Raw genomic sequence first — 23615 nt, forward strand, 5'->3', positions numbered from 1 at the left:
TCGTGTATCAGGCATGGACCTACAGAATTCTACACTAAAAATTCTGTGGGACTATCAAGGAGGTTGGGCCAAACTCTCTTTTATCAATTATTATTTCTGGAGTAGGCATAAAGGACCTTTATAATGTCCTTAGGAGAAGGCTACTTTGAGTATACAAACCATCTAGATGAATAAAAGATGCTGCATATGTGCATAAATCATAAATTTGCTCTATAAGAGGTAGCTCTATGGTATAGAGTCTTCTAATACTGTACACAATTACAAGAGAAAAAGAACAAATATTATTAGCGATGGCGAGCAGCATTCAGAACGACAAAATGCCAACATACCCAAGCTCTGTCTATTCTCTCTAAAGTAGATTATCTACTAATTTCCCCATTATAAAAAGACGATTGAGCAAAATCAGCTGTTGTTATGTTGTTGTTGTTGTTGTTTGTTTGTTGTTATTATTGTTCTTTTTTGTGTTCTTTTCTTCCAATTGGTTTCAGTATGTGTTCAGAAGATTATTGTATTTTGTTTATTTCACTTTCAAAAGTGAAGAGGACATAATATCAGCAAAAGCAATGTAATTGAATTATACACTGTTATATAGATCTATTCATTAAAACATCTGATTTTGTTAATTTCAGTTTGAACTGTATATTTCATTGGCTGGCTGTCTTGAATTAGATTATTGGTTTGCGATTCCCGCCCGTCTGAATACGCAGTTAGAAGCTTGGTTCGTTGTTTATGTGTTATTATGTAGCAAGATCACGGAGGTAACAATAAGCCAATAAGCTCCTTGAGCAAGATCGAACATTTTTGCTGTACGGATCATTTTCATGGGGTATAAAATGTCCTTCTACACAGAAGAGCACTTCCTTAACGCATGCGCATTGGCCTGGGCCACGTAAAAGTATTGCAGTCAACAGATCCACCGTGAAAACGTTGAACCAGAAGTCGTTGGAACTTTTGAACTCATTTGTCCATTGGAGTTAATTTTCACAGTCACGATGGTGAGCGAGAATACTGCATGCTTCTGGTTTTGGATGTGGATTCCATTTATTACACATGAATCATAGAATAGCGGTGGAAATAGACTCTTGCCTTGGCGCCGGCTTGGCGAAATCGGAAATGTCACCAAATAATGGCAACTCCCATCCATCGTTTCATACATGATACACAACTCTATAATACAATGTTAGATCGCCGCCAAATTTTAATACTACGGTTGCACTGGAGACTGGTTTCGTTTTAGTTTTTGTCATTTAATTTTTAATAGATAAAAGATGGGGTGAGAAACAAAGTCTTCACTACCTAACAGTAAGTGCTACTCCATCCATGCTTACCTAAATCGTGTTGGCTGTGTTTTGTTGACAATCGTCACCTCGTCAGAAGTAAAAGCAGAAACGTCGGAGCCCCATGTCACCACCGTGCCAGTGTCCATAAAATACTTAGTTCTTAGTTTAGATTATTAGTCAATCACCCTCAAAGAAATAGCCATTTCATGACTGTGATGATAGGCCAAGCCCATGGCCCACTAGTCTTTGTCTTAGTAGAGTGGGTAAATCTAGATCTAGATCTAGATCTAGATTCTAGATTCTAGGTGACTGATCGTAGTTGTAGTATTCTCTCTCTTGTCTTTGTGACACTTTGTCTTCTAGCTCTTAGCAGTAAGTTACTGTCTTAGAACTCGTTTTCTTTTGTTTATATTGATTCTCATTCTTGCACCAGTCCCTGAAGCCTGGGGTGAGGATAAACAGGATATTATTCTCACCCGGGGTGAGAATAAAATTGATACTATTCTCACCCTGGGTGAGAATAACAGCCGCCTACAATTCTCACCTGTTTTTTTTTTCGTTTCTGCCCTTTTTATTTTGTTTCGGGCATCAAAGCAAAGATAGGGCCTAGTATAATAGTATCTTTGATCATACTCATAGGACCCCTGTCACTAAACTAAGCGCTCCAGGCGACGAAACTTGCCTCCCTCTCTCACTCCGCTGAGCACGTGAGGCGACTAAAATCGCCAACGGGCGGGCCAGCTCTCGAGCGCGGGAGGCGACTGTTGTCAATTTGGGGGAAAACCTTATCTTTTGAGCAAATAGTGTCACCTTTTGTTGCTATTTATTGGTTCTGTAATGGAAAATTTTTACTCTTGAATGGTTTAACCATTCAAAATTAAGAAAAAAATAAGCCTAGGGTTAAGGCACTGCGTGCCTTAAAAATAATTGTGGGTTCTGTTAGGGATAAAATGTTTTTTTTGTTGTAAACAAACTATTACTAACATTATTTCATTAAATAGCTTTCAGTTAAGGCTATTATTTTTAAGAACATACTACTGTGGCTAGTGAATTCCTTTCTGAATTTAGAATATACACTTGTCTAGGGTTTTGGTGAAGATATGCGTGCATGCTCTCAAGATTTTTAAAAATGAAACAATAACAATCCCCATGGGAGCCTAGAAAAATCGGCCAGCGTTGTGGGGCCGATCACGAACAGTCACTCTTACATTTCACAAATTATTTTTTCTATCATCCTATTTGCATACATGTAGGCCTACCTTTTCTCAACACCCAGGTAGGCCTAAGAATAAAAATCCATTGCATTCTCAGACCGGGTGAGAATAATATTCATTTTATTCTCTTCTCATCCGGGGTGAGAATAACAATATAATATTATTCTCACCCCTTTTCCTATCATTAGCTCATTCAAATAATGACAGTGCTGTCTTATTAGGCGGGGACTTCTGTGGTATGGGCTTGGGAGAAATTCCGTAATGAGCGACCATTATGAAATAGAGTATAGAATAGAGGGTTTGGTTTGGGAATAGGGTCAGGGTTAGGTCTCTTCTTTATTGTGTTTGTTGGGGTGGTCGCTCGTTATGGAAGTCCTTCTGTGGACTTGGCTAATCTAGATCTATGTTGTGTGTGTGTCTGATGTTAAATAGTCTAGCCTGTGGTCATTGAACATTCACTGTTAATTCCATTACTCCATTAGGTATTATTTTACTTTCACTGGGGTCTAATGCTCAGGTAATTCAAGTAATGCTCAAGTAATATAAGCCCTTTTCTTGATCATTTTTATCTGTTTTACATGAATATTGACTTTACATTCGTCACAAATTAAATTTTTGAAATATTTGATGGTTTTCATCTGAACTATATCAAACGAAAACAACCTAATTTAAGGTGATAACTTAATATGGATAGTATATATAATTTAAATGGAGTCAGTGAGTAATGGTTATAATGCTTACAAATTTTTACAAGACATTGGGGTAATGTTTTTTTTATCTTAGCAACTGTAGTAGTATCAATATCATGCTGTTTCAATTTCAGCCTCTGAGACTTGACATCAAACGCAAGTTGTCTGCCAGGTCTGACAGGGTGAAGAGTGTTGATTTGCATCCTTCAGAGCCATGGATGCTGGCAAGTTTGTACAATGGCAACATACACATTTGGAATTTTGAGTCTCAGGTAATTTTTGCTTTTATAATACAGTATAATCCACTTATGTCGACATGCTTTTGAAAGTGGATTTGATGTCGATATATAAAAATGATGATAATGAAAATATAAAGCCAAAGAGGAAGAAATATATGGAGGTCAGCTGTAAAAAGACAACACAACTTTTTTATGCTGGTTGCTTCTCTTGATTCTTACACAACACACGTGTTGGAGTTACGGTACCGAATACCGAGCAACGCGAGGCTCACACTACACACCAGCGCAAACTTTGTTGTAATAGCAGCCTTGTAAGGCTTGTTTATATCAGCTTGCTGGGGGAAATGGAAAGGCGAGGCACTGACTAACTGACCGTGGCACTTGCCAGCGACAGACTGAGAATGGGATGGGGAAGGGAACTGTGCGATCGGGAGTGGGGGTAGAGAGGTGATGCCCAGTGCGCGAGACGCTCACCTCTGGGGGAACTGTACTGTTTTGGAGACTACACTGTGTAGGCCCTACATAACCTACTAAGGCCTGGTGTGCCGAATAGGTTACTTGGCGGGTATGCGGACTTGATGAAGAACTAATGCATTGACTGTTAGCATGGCTTTTCCCCCCATTTATGTTCGTGGGCTTCGCCAGGTACCCAGGAAGCAGGTCGATAGAGCAGAGTGGGCCCAAAAAAAAGTTGATATAAGAGAAATTGTTTAGTGAAGGTATTGAAGGAAAAATTTCCTAATTGGAAAATATGTCGATATGTCAAAATGTTGATACATCGGCTGTCGATATAAGTGGAATATATTGTAATTTATTCTTATTTATGTGCTTTTATTTTTACTCTTGGAATTTCAGGAAAAAAAGAATATTATCTCTCTTCAACTTCATTTTATCTATTTTATAAACCTTATCATTTAAAACTGTCCCTTTACTGTTAGATTCTCCTTTAATTTCTGTTGTTCTTATGTAATGATTGATGTATCATTATTCTTTGCTTTTTTAGCATGAAAAGTATTTTTCGCATCATGTATAGATATGATTTCCGTGACGTTGATGCAATTTGTACCTGATGTATTTTTTAAAATAACATGCAGTGTGTGGTTTTCTGTCATCTGCATATATAATGCCCTCGGCCAAAAGCTAGTGATTGAGGGCAAACTTTTCTTCATCACGTGAATTTTGTGTTTTGATATTCAGCATTGTTTCTATTTCAGCAACTGATCAAGTCATTTGAAGTTTGTGACCTGCCTGTCAGAGCAGCAAAATTTGTTGCGAGAAAGAACTGGGTCTTATCGGGCTCTGTAAGTGTTGATTCACATATCTGATATTGTTTTGTGGACATTCATTGGATTTTATCATGTTGTTTTTCAAACTTCTATGTTCTGTAAAAAAATGGAGAAGAGGGGTGAAAGTCTCATTCATGATTCATTTCATGTAGGTATAAGTGAATTTCATGTTACTTTTATTTCTTAATGTGTGATTAAACTGAAGTTGCATATTTAACCCCCCCCCCAAAAAAAGTACGACTGTTTAATATAGTGTTTGGCTCAAATAATAATAACAGCCCAGAAGTACAACAAAAAAATGTATGTGAAAAGAAAACCTTTGTTTAATCTTTCTGCATTGTGAGGAAGTCATCGGTTCCTCTTTTGTCTGTGGTGAAGGGGTTGGAAAGGCAAGCTATATGAAGTTACGGAGGAAGAAAGTCACCTCAGGAGGTGTGGTTTTATAGACTTTGGCTTACGTTCATTTTTTTATTCTCAAAAGGTTTTTAATTTTTTTAATCGATTTATTTTGTATTTTGTTTTGCGCTATGGTATAACATTTTTTCCTCTTATTTTGTTTATTCTACAGGATGACATGCATGTCCGTGTGTTTAATTACAACACACTGGAGAGAGTCCACCAGTTTGAGGCACATTCTGATTATTTGCGCTCTATTGCTGTTCACCCCACTCAACCATTTATCCTCACCAGCAGTGGTGAGTATTTACAATTCATTTTTTTATGCTCATGATCATTGTTTACCTTTTATGCAAAAGAGAATTTAAAAAATCAAATAGATTTTTGTGCGTGTTAATGTCAGAAGGAAATTTTATTTTTTAAGTTGCTTTTTTGTTCCAGTGGCTTTTAATTTGATTCCTTTATGATCAAAATTTTAAAGAGTACTTTAAAATGAAATAATGACATGCTGCTGTTTGGTGGGGGGTGTCTGGGTCCACTCAATATATTTCCTTTGTTTTAATGCTTAAGTTTTATTTATAAACTTACTGCTGTGGAAGTTGGCACAGATATTTGAGATGTATCTACTTTGAAGAAAAGAAATCAGTAAATCAAAATATATTCTGGACAGCTTTTTACAATAAGTAACAATAAGATGGACATGAAGCGTTTGCACGTAGAAAGTTAAGCTGATGGCAGTACTATTAGATCATGAATTAAGAAGATATGATGCCCACTACTTTTGCTCATGCTGGCTTCCACCCATGCAATTTTAGACCATTATTTTCCCTGCACATACACCTAACTATAATATTAATTATCCCATGTTTTCATTAGCAGGGAAAGGAATATTTTCAAAGTGCAAGTTGTCAATGTTTAAGCTTCTCTCCATTTGGATAGAATGGTGGACCTTAGAATCTCCTTCATATGAATTTGGAATCGGGTTGGGTTGTTTTTTTCTGTAACCCTATCTCTTTTGAGTTGGCTTTATGTTGGATTATTTTGTTTTTCTTGTCACTGATCATTGAACAGTGTGTTGTGACTTAGTTCCCTGAACTGTTGCTTTGTCTCCCAATGTGGGTGGTTGGTGTGAGTGCTGTGGGTATCAAACATCTACTATCCTCCTCTCCTCCTTTTTTTGTGTTTGTTACCCTCTTATAACACCTGTGATCTTCAGCACTAATATGACCTAATGCAAGTGTTGCATGTGCCGTAAAACTCCTACTGAAACAAATGTCTCCCCAGATGACATGCTGATCAAGCTGTGGGACTGGGACAAAAAGTGGACCTGCACCCAAGTGTTTGAGGGACACACACACTACGTCATGCAGATCGTTATCAACCCAAAGGACAATAACCAGTTTGCCAGTGCCTCTCTTGACAGAACCATCAAGGTGAGAAGGAAACATGTCATTACACAACTTACTGCTGCTCACTGGCAAAATGTCACATAATATTTTCAATATATGTGTTAGGACATGACGGAATCAGGCGATCGTCAATTTTTTGGCGTATGGAGTTATTGGTATCACCTTAAAGGCTGTCTATTTGGGCTGCTTTCAATTACAGAAATATCCATATCTTGGATACCAGTTGAGATATTGGAAATTGAAGGAGGTGGGGATCGCATGGTTTCAGAGGTAAGATTAACGAGAAAATGGCTGCCAAAGTTTAGTTATTTCCATAGCTCGAGAGTCCATGAAAACTTAAAATTTACATCTTTTATGCCTTTATTCAACGTTTTTCAGTAAAAATACACACAGAAATGTGTTCTTTAATGGGCATAAAAGGTTTTCAGACAAAAAACAAAAATTCGATAAAATTCAGAAACCTGCGGAAAAATGCCAGTTTCTTCACTTTCATTATTTTGACGAGTGCCTGATTTCACCACGCTGCCTCACATTATATGTATTTTAATTTGTGTTCTGTTGTTGAAAGCGTCAATGGCAGCACGGTACCCCTCTCTCTTCTTTTTTTTTTTTTTGTGTTGTTTTTTTGTTTAAGGGAAGTAATAAATTCTGATTTTATTGATATTCCTCAAATGTTCATGTTGTGTGTGTGTGGTGGTGGTTGGAGGGCTGACAGATTACACTGACATTCCTGAAATTACGTATTGTCTTTGCTTATGTGTCTGTGTTTGTGTATGGTGGGTAAGAGGAGAGAGGTGTTAATATAATCAACCATGCTTATTTGACTGATGTACGAATCTTTCTATGTACTTCATGTGAAGTGAACCTTTTTATTTAGTTCGCTTCTATTCTGTAGTCTTTAGTGGGTGGTTGGCGGGTGCTCTGGTGTGGTTTGCTTTTTCTTTCCTATCAAACATCTGTCGTCCTTATCTCCCCTTCTTTTTTTTTAATGTTTGTTACTCTCTTGTAACACCTCTAATCTTCTGGCGCTCACAAACCGAATTCTTTAGTCTGTCTTAGTAAAGCATGAACGAGTGATGAGACAGAACAATAATTCTAAATAGGTGTTTCTATTTACATTTTACTTGGCTATGGCAAATTTTTACCAACGAGAGATAGTTTATTAACCCTCTAGTGCCCAGTATCACATATATGTCAAGCCTCTAGTGCCCAGTATCACATTTATGTCATATCACCTTTAATCTGATCTATGGGAGTCAAACATAAAATGACTAATTTGATAAAATGATCACTATATAAATCTTGACATGCTAGGTGTGGCAACTAGGGTCTCCAACCCCAAACTTCACACTGGAAGGTCATGAGAAAGGAGCCAACTGTGTAGACTACTACTGCTGGGGAGACAAGCCGTACCTCATCTCTGGAGCTGACGACAGACTTGTCAAGATCTGGGACTATCAGGTAAATCAAATTACTTACTGACAACGAAAAAGCATAAGTGAGTCTCTTTGTGGTGGCTTCATGTATTGTTCAGTATGAGGGTGAATAAGTCTTATGTAAGTTAACTCACTTCAGACGGGTCACACAAGCCCTGCGTGACCAACTTTGGAATTTTTTTTTCGCTCTACAAATCACGCACGGATCGCGAGACCCGCCTCGTACCCTTGTTTGGCCAAGCCTGAGCTACTTAGACTTCGTTTCGTATCTCTGGGGCCAGTAGTTTTTAAGTTATTGAAGGTGAAGGACAGTGACCCCAACTGGGGTTGAACAGACCGGAACTCGCGCTTTGTTTTTTTCTATACAGCTCATAGTAATCCAACAGTCGCGTCGTAGTAACGGTCGAAGAAGTCGCATGAACCAGAATCACATAATTTCGCCGTTTTCTATACTTCTGTACGTTTTACTAGTTTTAGTGTCTCAGAATATGATGTGTCTAATAGTTAGGATCCTGGATATGTACCTGAACACGGCCCGAGTCGTAGTTCTAGGGCTAGATCTAGCACTAGTACCGGTGTTGTTTTTCGCGCAACGAAATCACAACGCCGTGCCGTACATCTGTCTATGTATTTTCAGTGTATGGGTCTGAATCAATGCACAGACCAGCTTTTATATATTCACCAAACACTCGCACATGTATACAAATCAAACCAGAACACTTTGAACTTTTATTTTTGTTGTTGTAGTGAATTTCATTCCCCTTGTCACGTCTCTGGAAACTTTTTGGAAAATCAAATTCATGCCAATTTTTAAAAAATCATACAAATTAAAGTATTAAACTTAGACAACTGTGGTTTTTTGTATTAGATTAAGGTTGAATGTTACTTACTGTGTCAAAAAATAATTACAATAGGGTAATTCTGAGAGTTGTGGTGATTTATTGAAATACCCCAAAAACGCCAGTCTTCAACGCTTGTGACTGGTGAAAGGGCCCAGTCGCAAGTGAGTTAAAACATCAGGCTGTGGAGGTTAAGGAGAAGTCTCAAGCCTACAGTCGAGTTACATTAGACTTGGGAACTCAGAAAAGGGAGCCTTTTTTTTTTTTCTTTACTGGAACAAATAAACATGTGTGAAATCACATAAAGTTCAGTTATTGCAGTGGTCTCTGCATACTGTTCTAAGTGCTTAAAGTCTTGTTGGTTTTAGTCTCCAGAGAGCCAGGATGTTACATGGAGGGTTTGTACTGGTTTGTTGAATGTAATTGCAAATTTCCTAGAACTTTGCTAAGTAATGAAACATAAAAAATATCCTCTTCCAAAGTTTTTGCAATGTTTTTGTACTCGTAATAACCTCGTTTATGGGAGAAATTTTGGCTCTGTAAACACTTTTTAAAAATCATGATAGGCAACCATGTTTCTAAATAATTAATTTTAAAATTGTCTTTTCACTTCAGAACAAGATGTGTGTGCAGACATTGGAGGGACATGCCCAGAATGTTGCTACAGTGGCATTTCACCCCACTCTCCCCATTATCCTGACAGGATCAGAAGATGGTGAGTGGGTACCAACCAGTAGAGGAAAAAGGAGTAGAAGGTTCAGTGAGATTTTTTATGTGTTTGTATGCTGCATTATTGTTTGATGGACATGCAAGAAAGTAGACGTTAGGGACATTTTATGTAGACATGAAAAACATCTTTTGTTATTTCAGAAAAAAACAACTGTACTGCATAAAATTATTACCTCTAACTTAATTGAATTTTTAAGTTATTTTTGCTTAATACAGTAACCAAATAGCTACTTTTGGTGGAGAACTATTTTCATAACTGTATAATATACCTGGATACCTGTGTCATCTCTCACTCAGAGGTTGGCGTGTAATGACCTTTCATCTTTCACGGTCGTGAGCTGCCGTTGCACTTTCTGCCATATCCAGGCCAGTCCATGTCCTTATGTTGTCCATCCATGTTTTTCTTTGTCTTCCTCTGGCTCGCCTGCCCCACATCTTTCCCTCAAGCACCTCTTTCACAATGGTCTCGTGTTGTTTTAAGTGGCCATGGTATTGTATTTTTCTACATTTTATTTTGTTCAGCAGGGTTTGTTTTGTTTCTTCGGGCATTACATTTTGTTAGGTAGTACTCAGTAAGTTCCCCACCTTTTCCACGGTGGCTGGCCACAATCGTCTTTTGGGTTTTGACATGCCCTAGTGAGCCACACACCTTGCTATCGTACCTCGAGACCATTCAAATTTCTTGAGATACCTATCTCTACTCTCTGCCCCACTATAGACTTTGCTGCTAAGGAAGACCACCCCGATCTCCTGCAGCTGGTGAATACATTTTGTCAGGCCGCTCCCCCGGCGACCAGGCCAGCTTGGTAGAACCTGCCAGGGACAGAAGTCCCCGCTGGTGTAGCTCTCAGGATCCTGCTGTGTAACATAAGTCTTCCTTATTATTCTGTTTCTACAACGTCAATTTGGTCTTGATAGTAAAACATAACATTGAACATAATATGTTGCAAATTTTAATGTTTCAGGCACTGTGCGCATTTGGCATGCAAATACGTACAGGCTGGAGAGTACTCTCAACTATGGTCTGGAGCGTGTATGGACTGTGGCTTGTCAGAAGGGTTCCAATAATGTGGCTTTGGGATACGACGAGGGCAGCATCATTATCAAGGTGATCCCTCACCCCATCACCTTTTAACTCTTTGTGGTCACTTGCCGCAATAATGGGACGGTGAAAATTATCTGTCTCGGTCACTTGACGCAGTTCTGCGACAGGCCCGAGAAGCCAGTTGCAGTCACTCTCCTGGCTGGGTGACCAGATGGCGTAATTTGTACTGCTGGCTGTGTGACTGCGAAGTATTAAATTTACGGACTAGTCATTTTCTTTGCTTGTAAACAAAACCTTTTCTGTTGTGTGAAGAAGAGAACTACCTTTAGTTACCACTTAAGTAGTTACCACTTAAGTGTCTGCTTTGACCTAGTAGTTAAAAATTTTTAACTCCACAGGCTGGAACCCCTACCCCATGGGTTTATGTGTTTTGGGTACTTTCCAAAACTTGAAAAATCTAGAGAATTTCAGTTTTCATAGGTGTAAAAGCAGTTAAGATTGATCATAGATATTGCTCTGAATTGTTTTTGAGTCCCTAAAAATGAAAGTCCCTCTTTTCACCTGCATGTTCGAATGTTTCCTTATCTTTCTTTGTTTTATTTTGCTCTGCAGCTTGGTCGAGAGGAGCCTGCCATGTCTATGGACTCTTCTGGCAAAATCATTTGGGCCAAACACTCAGAGATTCAGCAAGCCAACATCAAGACCATGGGAGACCAAGAAATCAAGGACGGGGAACGCCTGTCCCTGGCTGTGAAGGACATGGGTAGTTGTGAGATTTACCCTCAGACAATTTCTCACAATCCCAATGGCAGGTGTGTGGCTGAAGCCCCTTGACAAGGATATTTGTGATCTGAGACAGCTTTATTACAATTTTTTTTTAAAGAGGAAAATCAATTGCTTGGGCTTCAGGTATCAACAGTATCCAATATTTTGAAAGCACAGACAAATAAATATTGCAATGAAAAAGTCTTGTTATAGCGGGGTGATGTGTAAGATGGTTTTTAAAGTTAATGGAATATAGTATATGGACCATTTTTCAAGTCATTGAAAGTAAGAGCTGCCTTCTGATTTCTGATGTTCGATAATCAATGGGTGCAAATTTTCTCATAACCTTTTTTCCTATATTTTTATAAGTATCAATTTTCATGTCAGGTGTCAATGTTTTAAACCCAACTTTCTGAAGTAGCAATTTTTTGGTGATTTACATTCATAATTAATTAGAAAAAGATAACGGTGATAGACATACTTTTGAAATTTTTTAAGTGTTCACGTTACGAAAACGTTCCTGCGGCTTTAATTTTTTATTTTTTATTTCAGATTTGTTGTGGTTTGTGGAGATGGTGAATACACTATTTACACTGCCATGGCCCTGAGGAACAAAGCCTTTGGTTCTGCACAAGAGTTTGTGTGGAGCAATGACTCCTCTGTCTATGCCATCAGGGAAGGCAGTACATCCGTCAAAATATTCAAGAACTTCAAAGAGCAAAAGTCTTTTAAGCCTGACTTTGGTGCCGAGGGTAAATTGTTTTTCATTCTGTCTTCTGTTCATTATTTATTTTCTTGAGGGAAAAAAAGATAGTTTCTTTTGTTTGAAAGAATTTAAGTAAAAGTAACTTTTAAAGGTCGAGTTGCTTGTGGAAATACATGAGTAGATTAAAGAGATGATTAGTATAACAGAGTTTATTGTGTGTAGTTGTTTCTGTCGTTATGATACAGAGCTTGTCGGTGGGTGGTTAGTGGGAGCTCTGGGGTGGTTTGCTCCTTCTTTCCTTTCAAACATATATCATCCTTATCTCTCCTCCTTCTTTTTTATGTACGTTACTCTCTTGTAACACATCTATTCTTCGGCACTTATATGACCATATTGTGTTGCAAGTGCTGCAAACTCTTACTAAAACTAAAAAAGAGCTTGTCAAACAATGGGCACGTGATTTCTTTATCATGAGTTTTTTTTAAACCCTAGTTTAGCAGCCTATTTTGTTTTGATTCATGGTCATACCACTGTGTTTTGCATATGATTAGAGCCAAGAATATCTTAAAAAAGGATTTTACCCACCCATGATGATACAAATTTGTTAGGTTTCGTTATCGTAACGAAAAGTTTACCCTCTCAAATAATCCTCTTTTCAGCTCTTTGAATCTGATATTCTGTGTTAATCAATTTCAGGAATCTATGGTGGAAATATGCTGGGTGTTAGGTCTGTTAGTGGCCTGGCCCTCTATGACTGGGAAACCACTGAGCTCGTGCGACGCATTGAGATCACTCCAAAACATGTGAGTTCTCCAGCTGTTATTATTACTTGAAATCACTGGTTTTCACTTTTAAACAGATTGTATCTAATATGAAGGTTTCTGGGAAGAGAATGTGTGTTACTATAATGCAGATTTGTTAGTCACCGTAAACATTCAGTTTTGCAGTCAAGTAATGTTGGAAGGAAGGATTGAAAGAATAAGCTGTTGGGCAAGGATAATGTATTTATTTTACATTTCAGAGACGCGTTTATTTCTTCTTCATGTTTGTTTGTTTCTCACTTTTAAGCATTGTTAGCGGTATAATATACTTTGGATTTTTAAATTTTATCCCAGTAATTGCTGGCCATCCTGTAAGAATTGTAAAGAACCTTACATTTGTATGCAGTTTTCTATTTAAGTCATATAGTTATGACAATCCACAGATTGTTGTGAGAATTTCATGTTTGTACCTGAGCAAACCTGGAGCATGTAGGGGAAAAAACTTTGTCTTTCCTTTGTCTAGATCTACTGGAGCGAGACAGGAGAACTTGTGTGTATAGCCACAGAGGATTCATTCTTTATCTTGAAGTACAACGCAGAGGCTGTGGAGAATGCCAAGGAATCCAAAGATGCTGTTACAGAAGATGGTGTTGAGGATGCCTTTGAGGTATGTAAAACAGAGAGAGAGATATTTTATTTTATTGCTGGGGGATTGTTTGTCATATGGAATAAGAGCTTGGTGTTTCTTCCAAGTACGTTGTTTTGTTTTTAATGTGGAATTTCCCATTGACATTTTTTGGAGGGAGTAAGTAGTTTCCCGTACTGTCAGTAAGCAGTCATGTGCTTGATGGGTCACATAAATCTATTATGATAATGCTAACACGTGGAAGTTAAAGGAACTGCTGCTTTTTTTTTCCTCATCCTTACTATAGTAATTTTTCCTCTACTTTTTTTGTATGTTTGTCACTCTCTTGTGAACTGCTATTTCAGGGGTGCCTTGATAAACGAACCAGACTTTTGTGCAGTTGAAGCTAGAGAGATGAGCAGAGTAAGCCTGAATGCCTGTTTTGACTTCTCTGTTGACATCCACCCCTTGGCGCTCATATGACCTTATGCAGTTGCAAGTGCCATGAAAACCTTAATAAAACATAATTGTGGTAGAAAATTTCAGGATACTGAGGTTTCTTGCTCTCTCCCTCTCCAGGTACTGACAGAAATTGAAGAGTCAGTGTCTACTGGTCTGTGGGTGGGTGACTGCTTCATCTACACCAACAATGTCAACCGTCTCAACTATTATGTGGGAGGAGAAATCGTCACCATTGCTCATCTGGACAGGTAAGTTTCCATGAGTGTGTTTCTATGTTGATTTTTTTCAGAAAAGGAACCGCATTTTGCTGGTTATGATTATGATGAGGGGAATTTTTTTTTTTTTTAGTATGACCTTCCAGCAAACCTGAAGACTTTTAGTGGCTGGATCAAGCTGAAACTAGACCATAAAATATACACTCTCTTGAACCTGCATAAGTAGTAGGACATTTGTGGATAAAAAGAATATACACAAAGAGTAAAGGGCCAGTACTTGATAGTCTTGAAATTTGGTTGGAAATTCTTTTGTCAAGGAAACTTTTCATTTTGAGTCTGTACTGTGTAGTTAATAGTTTCCGGAGTGAAATTTACTCTCTGTAATTTCTGTTCAATCTTACCATAGATTTAATTTGTTTTGTATCATAAAACCGAATAAGAATTGGTGGGGTTTTTTTAGTTTAAGATTTTCCTGTCGAATTAACATGGTCAAGCTCATTTAGGGTTTGATGACAATCTGCTTTCTTATCAACAAAATGTTGACGCTACTTCATCCATTTGGATCTTCTTTTGTATGTTTAACTCCTGGAGAGGAAACCATTACAGGTTTAGTAAATAAACCATTGTTGAAATGCAGGTTACCTGTTCATAAAGTTTTTCCCAATTCACTTTTAAGGAGAGAAAGCAGTTACCTGAATGGCCTTTCAGTTCAGGTTATACTCAATAAGTGTGAAGTCTTGGTTTTTTGTACTTGTTACATAAAATACTCTTTTCACTTCTAGTCTTGATTGTGCATTTTATTTCAGGGTTATGTACCTACTGGGCTACATCCCCAAGGACAACCGCCTGTACTTGGGTGACAAAGAGCTCAACATCATCAGTTTCTCACTGCTGGTCTCCGTGCTAGAGTACCAGACAGCTGTCATGAGGCGTGACTTTGACACAGCAGACAAGGTGTTGCCGACAGTCCCACGTGAACAGAGGACACGTGTTGCCCACTTCTTAGAAAAACAGGTACTGTGTTGTCTTGACTTTGAAAGGAAAAATGGTAACGTGCTTGTTCTCTTGTTCAAAAGACTAGTGATATGTACGGTCACCTCTGATAGGAAAGGGTAATGTGTTTAAAAAGCCAACACCTGCCTTAATTGTGCAGACTGATATTTTATACTGTTTAAATATGTCCTCAGTAAAAAAACTCTTGAAAAGTTAACCCAAAGAGTAAATAAAGTAAAGCACTGAAATTCAGTAAAGTGCCATAGTCATATTCAAATGCAACAAAGCTGCCTTATGCCATCTTTGGTCGACATTCTCTATTTGTAAGTCATTCTCCTTCTCCCATCTTCAGGGCTTCAAGTCCCAAGCCATGGCAGTCACCTGTGACCCGGAGCACAAGTTTGAGCTGTCCATCCAGCTGTGCGACTTGCGGTCAGCGTATGATCTGGCCAAAGAAAGCCAGTCTGAACAAAAGTGGAAGCAGCTGGCTGAGCTGGCCGTACGCCGCTGTGAGTTTGGCCTAGCCCAGGAGTGTCTACACCAGGCCCAGGACTATGGTGGTCTCTTGCTGCTGGCAAGTTCTGCGGGCAACAAAGACATGGTGGGCCGTCTTGGCGAGGCAGCTGGAAAGTCAGGACAGAACAATGTGGCTTTCCTGTCTAATTTTGTCCTCGGAAGGTAATGTTTTCAGAAACTTTTACAGAACCTGTTTTCTGAAATTTCTGAGTAACAAGTAGAGGAGCTTTGTGGATGTTTTTTCGACACAAGAAATTATGGCAGATTGAAGAACAAAATTTGATCAGGAAATCAAAACTGGCTGACAGTGGCACTTAGGATAGGATATTCTCAATAAATATATTGTTGGCTGGATTAAAACATTTTCAAAGACCAATAGCAGACTTTTAAAAAGGGTGAAAAACTGGAAGCAAGTTTGAATTTCTTTAACACATTACACCCTAACTCGCCCGGGATCGCCCGGGAATTCCCTTACGCGCTCCACCCTGACTCGCCCGGAACCGCCCGCGCCGACCCAGCGTCTTTAGAAACGAAAGTCTCGCCTTGACGAGACTCTGGGGCCGGGATTTTGATTTGCATAGTATAGCAAAAAGTTTCTTCTTTCGTTTGATACCGAAACGAAATTTTTCGGGCCAGTAGTGTTAGTATTAGAGCTGATCGAAGTGCGATCGCGTTACCGACACTTCGAAGGTGCCTCGACTTGTTGAAAAGCGACACAATTGAGTTCGAAAACAGAAATAACGATGGATTTGAGCAAAAACGAGCATGTGACAAATCAGATGGCTCAGATTTTGATGAAAACGTTGTAGGAAGAGTTTGGGGCGATTCCGATTGATCAGACGGAGAAATTATAGAATTTAGATCTAGGTCTAGGGCCCGACCGCGAGGCTGAGAGTGAGAGTGACGGGTCGGACACCCCAATTGAACTAAAGTTAGAACATTTCCAACAGTTTGCGCATACATAAAGTTATATTTTTCTGAAACTACATTCAGTTTTCTTTTTAACTTTTATTTTTTCAGGATTTTTGGAATTTGTTTAGTATTTTTAAAATGTGTTTTTTAAAGGCTAGTATTCATGGGAGGTGGGTTCTTTCCCCTTACTTAGGATCTAACAATGGACTTCCCGTCCAGGCCCTTAGGGTGTAATGTGTTAAGAACTTCTTTATGAATTGTAATCTAGAGGATATGGTATGGGAGAATATGAAAGATTTGCCTTACAATGCTTTTGTGATTTTTACTTTGAAGCTCAGGAAGTGATTTTTGCACTTACTTGTACAGCTAACAACGGCTTTTGACTTTAAGGTTGAATTCAAATACATAATCCATTTGAATAAGGTTTGCTAAAGGCAAAAATGTTGATACATTTTAGGTGTGAGGAATGTTTGGAGATTCTCATCAACACTGGCAGACTTCCAGAGGCAGCATTTTTTGCTAGAACCTACCTGCCATCGCAGATCTCAAGGTGAGTGACTCATCAAAATTGTCTTTTTTACATTTTAGCTTCAGTGATTTTCCCAGACAGTAGGTCTTGATTTTTAAAAATAACAACATATCCTTCATGACTTGTTATACACAGCCTGCGATACACCCAGACAAATTGGACAGTTTTTTGTTTTTTTTGATAAATCGAAATTAGTCTTCTTTTTTTTTCTTTCTTCTTTTCTATTTGCTCACAATTGAAACTAAGACCATACGTTCTGTTCTCATGTAAAAGAGCTGTATGTTCAATGGAAAGAGGAAAATGTTTATTTTCTCTTTCTTCAATGATGGTCTGTCAGTCATTCTCCATGTTTGAAAAGTGACGAGAATCTGAATAGAGGCTGTGCATTTGTATATGACCTTGTATATGGTTGCAAGTGCCGTAAAACTTTTACCCAACAAACACTAAAGGTGTTTTTAGAAAGATGTAAAATAATGTAGAGATTGCATGTCAGTACATGTAGTTCTCACTTGGATGCTGTGTTTTGTTTTTTCCCCCTCCATTAGAGTGGTTTCACTGTGGAAGGAGAATGTGGCAGCTGTTAGCCAAAAGTCTGCTGATTCCTTGGCCGACCCAACAGATTATGAGAACTTGTTTCCTGGCCTGAGGGATGGCTTCAAGACAGAGCAGTTCCTCAAACCTCAAAGGGAGAAGGTCTTGCCTGCTGCAGCGTACTCCAAGATTACTGTGAGTTGCTTTCTCCTTTTCATATTTCTTGATATTCTTTTGATGATTCTCCAATTTATGAGAGGGATGGGTTGTTCATTGAGGGATGAATGAGAAGAAGAAGAAGAGGATTTTGATCCGAGTGGTAGTGGTGTCTTGCGAATGGACGAAATTGTCCATAGTAAGGGAAGTGTCTGCCTTATGGAAAACAACCCGTGGCAGTCGTTGAGTTAAAAAATTACTGGACCTCTGCAATTATTGATAATATTGAATTGGGCGCAATGTACAAAGCTATGCTGCAATGTATTTTTTTTTTGCATGATTAAATAGTTTAGGTAGAAGTCATGTTAGACTGAACCTCCCACAGGTTATAAATAAGGTGGTCTTTTGAAAGAATTTTCTCCACATCGATCATGAAAGGCTGCCTTCATTTGTTTGGGTTTTTTTTATCGGTACTTTTATCTTACAAAAAGATCCTGTATCCCCTATCTCATGTGCTATACAGAGTAATGCAGAGCGCAACCCAGTTGAAGAAATGAAGCAAGCTGAGGAGAGTGGCAGCTTTGTCTATGCAGCTCCAATTGGGGATGACGAAGATGGGGAAGAGGAAGAGGACTTTGAGGATGTGGCTGAGAAGGTAAAGTGAAAGGCTCACGTTGAGTGTTTTCAGCTGTTCAATTTTTTTCTTTATAAAACTGTCCATGCTGAGCTTATCAAATTACAAGTCACTTCACATACAGAAGATTTGTTGGGTTTCATAATTTAAACAATCATAAAGCAGGTGGTTTATGTTGTTTATAATCATTTTGCCTGTGTTTGTTATCTTCCCTACGAGAATGGTTGATAGGTGTTCTGGTGTGGACTGCTGCTTCTTTCCTATCAAACATCATATCGTCCTTATCTCTCCTCCCTCTTTTTTGTGTTTGTTACTCTCTTGTAACGCATCTAATCTTCGGCACATATATGGCATAATTGTGTTGCAAGCGCTTACCAAAACCAATTAACAATCTTGCTTTAAGCTCCTGAACTGTGAGCGCTTACTATGTGAGAATGGGCTCTCAGTGCTGAACCCTCTCCTTGGTTTTTATGGGGACCAGAGTGCAAATTTGTTCTTGATTATAGAACCAGCATACAACTCATATGAACAGGGTTGGCTGTTTTTAAAAAAAATTAATGCATATTTCTAATGTGGTTTACAAGTTTTGGTGATGGTACCTGTAACTTAAAGTCATAACAATTCAGGGCTTTTCAGGAACAGGAAAACAACAAAGTGGGTGGTTGGCGGGTACTCTGGTGTGGTTTGCTCTTTCTTTCCTATCAAACATCTATCGTCCTTATCTCTCCGCCTCCTTTTTTTGTGTATGTTACTCTCTTGTAACACATCTATTCTTTCGGCACTTATATGACCTTATTGTGTTGCAAGTGCCGAAAAACTCCTACGAATACAAATACAACAAAGAATTTTTTAATGCAGCAAAAAATACTCAGGACATAGCAATGTAAAGTTGGGTTTATTCTAAAGATGTTGAACCGGTTTAAAACTCTGCTCCATATCTAGGTTGGTTCCTTCATTGCAAATGTTTGAAATTGTCAGAAAGTTTCAAGGCAAGAGTGCATGGTTTGATTACACCAGTGTAGGCTGGTGAGCTGAGGAAATTTTGTATTTTGCTAATAAAATTGGACATGTCATTCTTTTTGTGTCAGTACTATTGTAGTTGAGGCCATGCTGTGTTTGAAAAAATTTAGAATACACAGCATTTTGTTGGAATTCAAAAGTATTTTCCTGCTTCATGTAATAAAGAAAGAAAAGTTACATTCCTGACTTTTGTTTCTGTCTCTTTCCCTTTGTCAAGCCTGTTGTTAAGTCAGAAGAACCAGTTCAGTCGCCGGCTGCCCCCGCCCCTACCCCTGCTGCTCTGGCTCCTACCCCTGCTGCTCCAGCTCCTACCCCTGCTGCGCCAGTCAAACCTGCTGAGCCAGCACCAACACCAGCACAAGAGACTCCAGCAGCTGCCAAGCAGTCTGTGGAAGACTTGGAGAAGGAGCTTGAACTGGATCTTGAAAATGTCAATATTGAGGACCTTGAGGGTGCTGTAAGTGAAAGCTTTAATTTTTTTCTATAGATGTCTGTCCTTCTAGATAAATTTCTTTCCACTTTACTGATGTTTACGAAAATTAGAGATGTAAATATTAAAAGGAAGAAAAAAATTGGTAAGAGTTTCGAACACCGATATAACTATGGGGACAAGTCAGCTTGTGATGTGAAAAAGTGCTACGTCCATGAATAAATTTGTAAATATCGAACTTACAGAATAAGTTCAGCCTCCTCAAAATGACAAGTGTCATTCTGAAATACTTTACTACTGATGTGCAGCAATGCGCTACCAGAATACAATCATTAGGCTCCATCAATTTGAGTGTCAGTGCACAAAAATCTCAAAGGGCTCTGGAATATTGTTTGAAAGAATCACTGTGTTGACCTTACAGGCCCATACTGGAAGTTTTTTTTGTTGGTTGACTTACAAGTAAGCAAATTTTCTTTGAAGTAGTGTACTGGTACTTGGGGGGGAGGGTGTCTTTGTCCGCTTCAGTTTGAATACAAAGAGACTGTTGTCATGATTGTAATGACTTCTTTTTGTGCATGTATTTTAATGTTGGATCAAATCAAGGGGCTCAAAATCAGGGTTTCACCCAACCTTTTCTTTCCCTTTTCTTTTAGATCTATGTAAGGGCTGAACTAAGCATGAAAAGCTGGTACACTGACGTCAATGAAAAACAAATTAATTTGAGTACTAATTAAGGATGTTTTTTTTACTATTGATTAACAAATAAGTTGAGAGGAGTCTTGGAGCATAAGTTTTCCACCTTTTTGTGCCTTTTGTAGATGCTGTTCTTGATTAACTTGCTGTCGGCCAGTTTAAATGTATTAAGCTCAGCAAGCAAAATTACTTATGAGAGAGAAAAAAGTTATTTCATTTAACAATTGTACCTTTGTTATGCTTTTTTTTTTTTACTTTCTTCTACATTTAGAATTTCAATTTTAATAAGTTCTTTTTTTAGTACATGGCAACCGATACCACAGAGTAAGAACAATTTCAAAATTTTGGGCCCAGCACATCTGAAAAGCTGGCCAATGTCATTTACTGCTAGCTCTTTTCTGAAAACCATATCTGAGTTGATGGTAGGCGATTTCCATTGTAGATACGATTTCAAAATGCTACCTCTGTGATTAATTATTCTTTTGACTTTGTTCACCAGGACATGAACCTTGATGAAGATGACTTATTACAAGACTAGTATTCACCTGGGGCCACAGTGATTTATCTCTCACTGCATTGATCTTTGTCTCCTGCCATTCATCAATTACTGATTTTACAACTTGGTATCCTATCCTACATATGTATTAAATGGCTGACTTGTTTGAATGTAGCGATTGTGAGTTACTTCTTAGTTTTGTTTGTCATGGCAATGATTTGTTTCTATTTGTGATCACCACTGACCAATTCAGTTGAATGGGCAAGCAAGTCGTTGATGCGAAAGTGTCTTATATGTTGGTACGAATGCAATTTATAATCTGTTCATTTTCTTTGAATTCTATGTTAGGAGGTTGTTTTTTTTTAAGATGGTAGAATATTATCTTACCAACAGAGCAATACACTTCTGCGGCCTTGATGTTCCTATTGTATGGTGAGAACAGGGTAAAGTGTACGATTCCATAAAATTCTATGATGTTCTTGTCTATTGTCGGACAATGCATTATTTTATCATCTAAGATAATTTTTTAAGTTATTTGGCTCAAACAAGTGACATAATATTATTTATGTGAGGAAGAGAGAAATGCACTCTTTTAATTTATAAGAAAAGTCTTGCAAAATAAAAAGGTGCCGTTATTGAACAGAGGGTGAGTGGGATAAAATAAGTGTGAATGTGCTTTTTGTTGTTGCATTAAAAAAATGACAATTGTGATATATTGCTCTGGTGGTGTATTTGTTGTTAAAGTTTTTTTAGTAGGGCCTGCTGGTTCATTCTGCATGTTGGGGTCAACTGAAAAGTCCCATGCTCATGATGTAGTCTGTGACATTTCTTGGAGTGTGACACATTCATGCTTGTGTCTGGATGACTTTTTTTTTTTTTTTTTTTTGGTTGTACGTCATTGTCTGAAGTTGGTGAAAGTCTTCGTTTGAGTTTGAGTGTGTCCATGATTTCATCAAATTGATATAATCTGGACCTACTGTAAATATTAATGTACAGTTCATGATCTTAGTGATGTTCCCATCTTACCGTGTATTGGATTCATTCCAAGGGTTCGTTATTATTCTCAAACTATTCTCAAAAGTTAATAATATAATACATGTATGTTTGCGAAGAGATTTGGGAAAATGTGGGCAACTCTTTGTAAATGGATTCAAGCACTGTGAAAAATGTTCAGGATATTGTGGACCTCAGTCACTGCCATGTTGGTATCATTGGTTGGTATCCATTTAAGTTCAGGTGCTTCTGATTTTTTTTTCCTTTTTTTCGTCTGTAGACTCCCATACATAGGCCTACATGTAGAAGAAAAAGAACAAGTAAACATGTTACAGCAGTGAATAATGTCTGGACTTTTCAAAATATTATGTTTAATATCACTTACAAAGGTTTATTTTTAAATGAGATTTATTTTGTCACAAAAAGATCAGAAGTGCTTGTATTATATTGTCTACTGCTAAGGTGCAGCCGAATTGCCTAACAATATTGTTCATGGTGGACTCAGTATGCCAGGAGCTGGTTCTTACAACTCAGCATAGTGGAATACTGATAAAGGTACTTTACTTTCAATAAATATGAGGAAAGTATCCCTGGTTTATCTGTTTTTTTTTCTTTTACATGCTTGTTTGTTGTTGTTTCTTTGTTTGCCTGGAGCCGAGGGGAAGCTAAAAAAGTGGTTGATTTGACAAGTGCTGGTGACAGTTCTCTTTCTCTGTTTCTCTCTATTAACAAAGGTGTCTGTAGTGTGGTGGATAGACACTTTGCTTTTGCATGTAGGAGACCTGAGTTCAATTCTGTAGTGAGGAGAATTTTTATCGCGTACCTGTATTTGTCTTACTGCCGTGGTATTGTATCTCCCTCAGTAAAAACATAGACTACATTTTTTAAATATTTTCATTCTGTCTCAAGTAAAACTCAGTGATGGGCATTACCAGCTGGATAATAATATATGTAATTGTCATGATAGGGAGACATGATATTTGACCTAGCTTTGAGCTCTACCTTGACTTCCCATCTTCCTGCTATTGTATAAATCTTTACAGTTTACAGTTCTGTACGAGTCGTTTGTTGATTGATGGGTGCTGTGGTGTTGTTTGCTTCTTCTTTCCCTATCAAATGTCTACCATCCTTATCTCTCCTGTGGGTGGTTGGCGGGTGCTCTGGTGTGGTTTGCTCCTTCTTTCCTATCAAACATCTATCGTCCTTATCTCCCCCTTCTTTTTTATGTTTGTTACTCTCTTGTAACGCCTCTAAACTTCTGGCGCTCATATGACCGTATGCAGTTGCGAGCGCCGTAAAACCTCTACTAAAACTAAACTTATCTCTCCCCCTTCTTTTTCTTGTAATTTGTATGTAACTCTTCAGTATCACCTCGTGGGTGGTTGGTGGGTGCTCTGGTGTGGCTTGCTTCTTCTTTCCTATCAAACATATATCGTCCTTATCTCCCCTTCTTCTTTTTTATGTTTGTTACTCTCTTGTAACACCTCTAATCTTCTGGCGCTCATATGACCTTATTCAGTTGCGAGCTCCGTAAAACCTCTACTAAAACTTAACTACAGTAATACCTCAAACTTGGGCACTTGTACTTGTAAGAAATTGTGTTGCAGTTAAAGTGC

General features: G+C 38.3%; 1 protein-coding gene across 1 annotated transcript; it reads left to right on the forward strand.

Annotated features, from left to right (window-relative positions):
- The first annotated feature begins 864 nt into the window (after positions 1-864).
- Positions 865-22586, forward strand: LOC101859412 (coatomer subunit beta'). The gene is made up of 20 exons (XM_005099635.3): positions 865-995; positions 3318-3455; positions 4637-4723; positions 5277-5403; positions 6389-6537; positions 7828-7974; positions 9404-9503; positions 10483-10625; positions 11175-11374; positions 11880-12079; positions 12730-12836; positions 13318-13461; positions 13999-14129; positions 14903-15110; positions 15442-15767; positions 16975-17067; positions 17592-17772; positions 18257-18388; positions 19605-19844; positions 21010-22586. The coding sequence occupies exons 1-20, from the start codon at positions 993-995 to the stop codon at positions 21046-21048; spliced, it is 2895 nt and encodes a 964-aa protein (XP_005099692.1). The 5' UTR covers positions 865-992; the 3' UTR covers positions 21049-22586.
- The last annotated feature ends 1029 nt before the right edge of the window (positions 22587-23615 follow it).

The sequence above is a fragment of the Aplysia californica genome, unplaced genomic scaffold, assembly GCF_000002075.1.
Source record: "Aplysia californica isolate F4 #8 unplaced genomic scaffold, AplCal3.0 scaffold00220, whole genome shotgun sequence".
Lineage (NCBI taxonomy): Eukaryota > Metazoa > Mollusca > Gastropoda > Aplysiida > Aplysiidae > Aplysia > Aplysia californica.

Excerpts from the sequence above, each read along its gene's own strand:
- LOC101859412 (XM_005099635.3), top strand. Across the intron at positions 13,462-13,998 it reads GTGTTGAGGATGCCTTTGAG|GTACTGACAGAAATTGAAGA; the intron begins GTATGTAAAACA and ends CTCCCTCTCCAG. Across the intron at positions 15,768-16,974 it reads TCTAATTTTGTCCTCGGAAG|GTGTGAGGAATGTTTGGAGA; the intron begins GTAATGTTTTCA and ends GATACATTTTAG.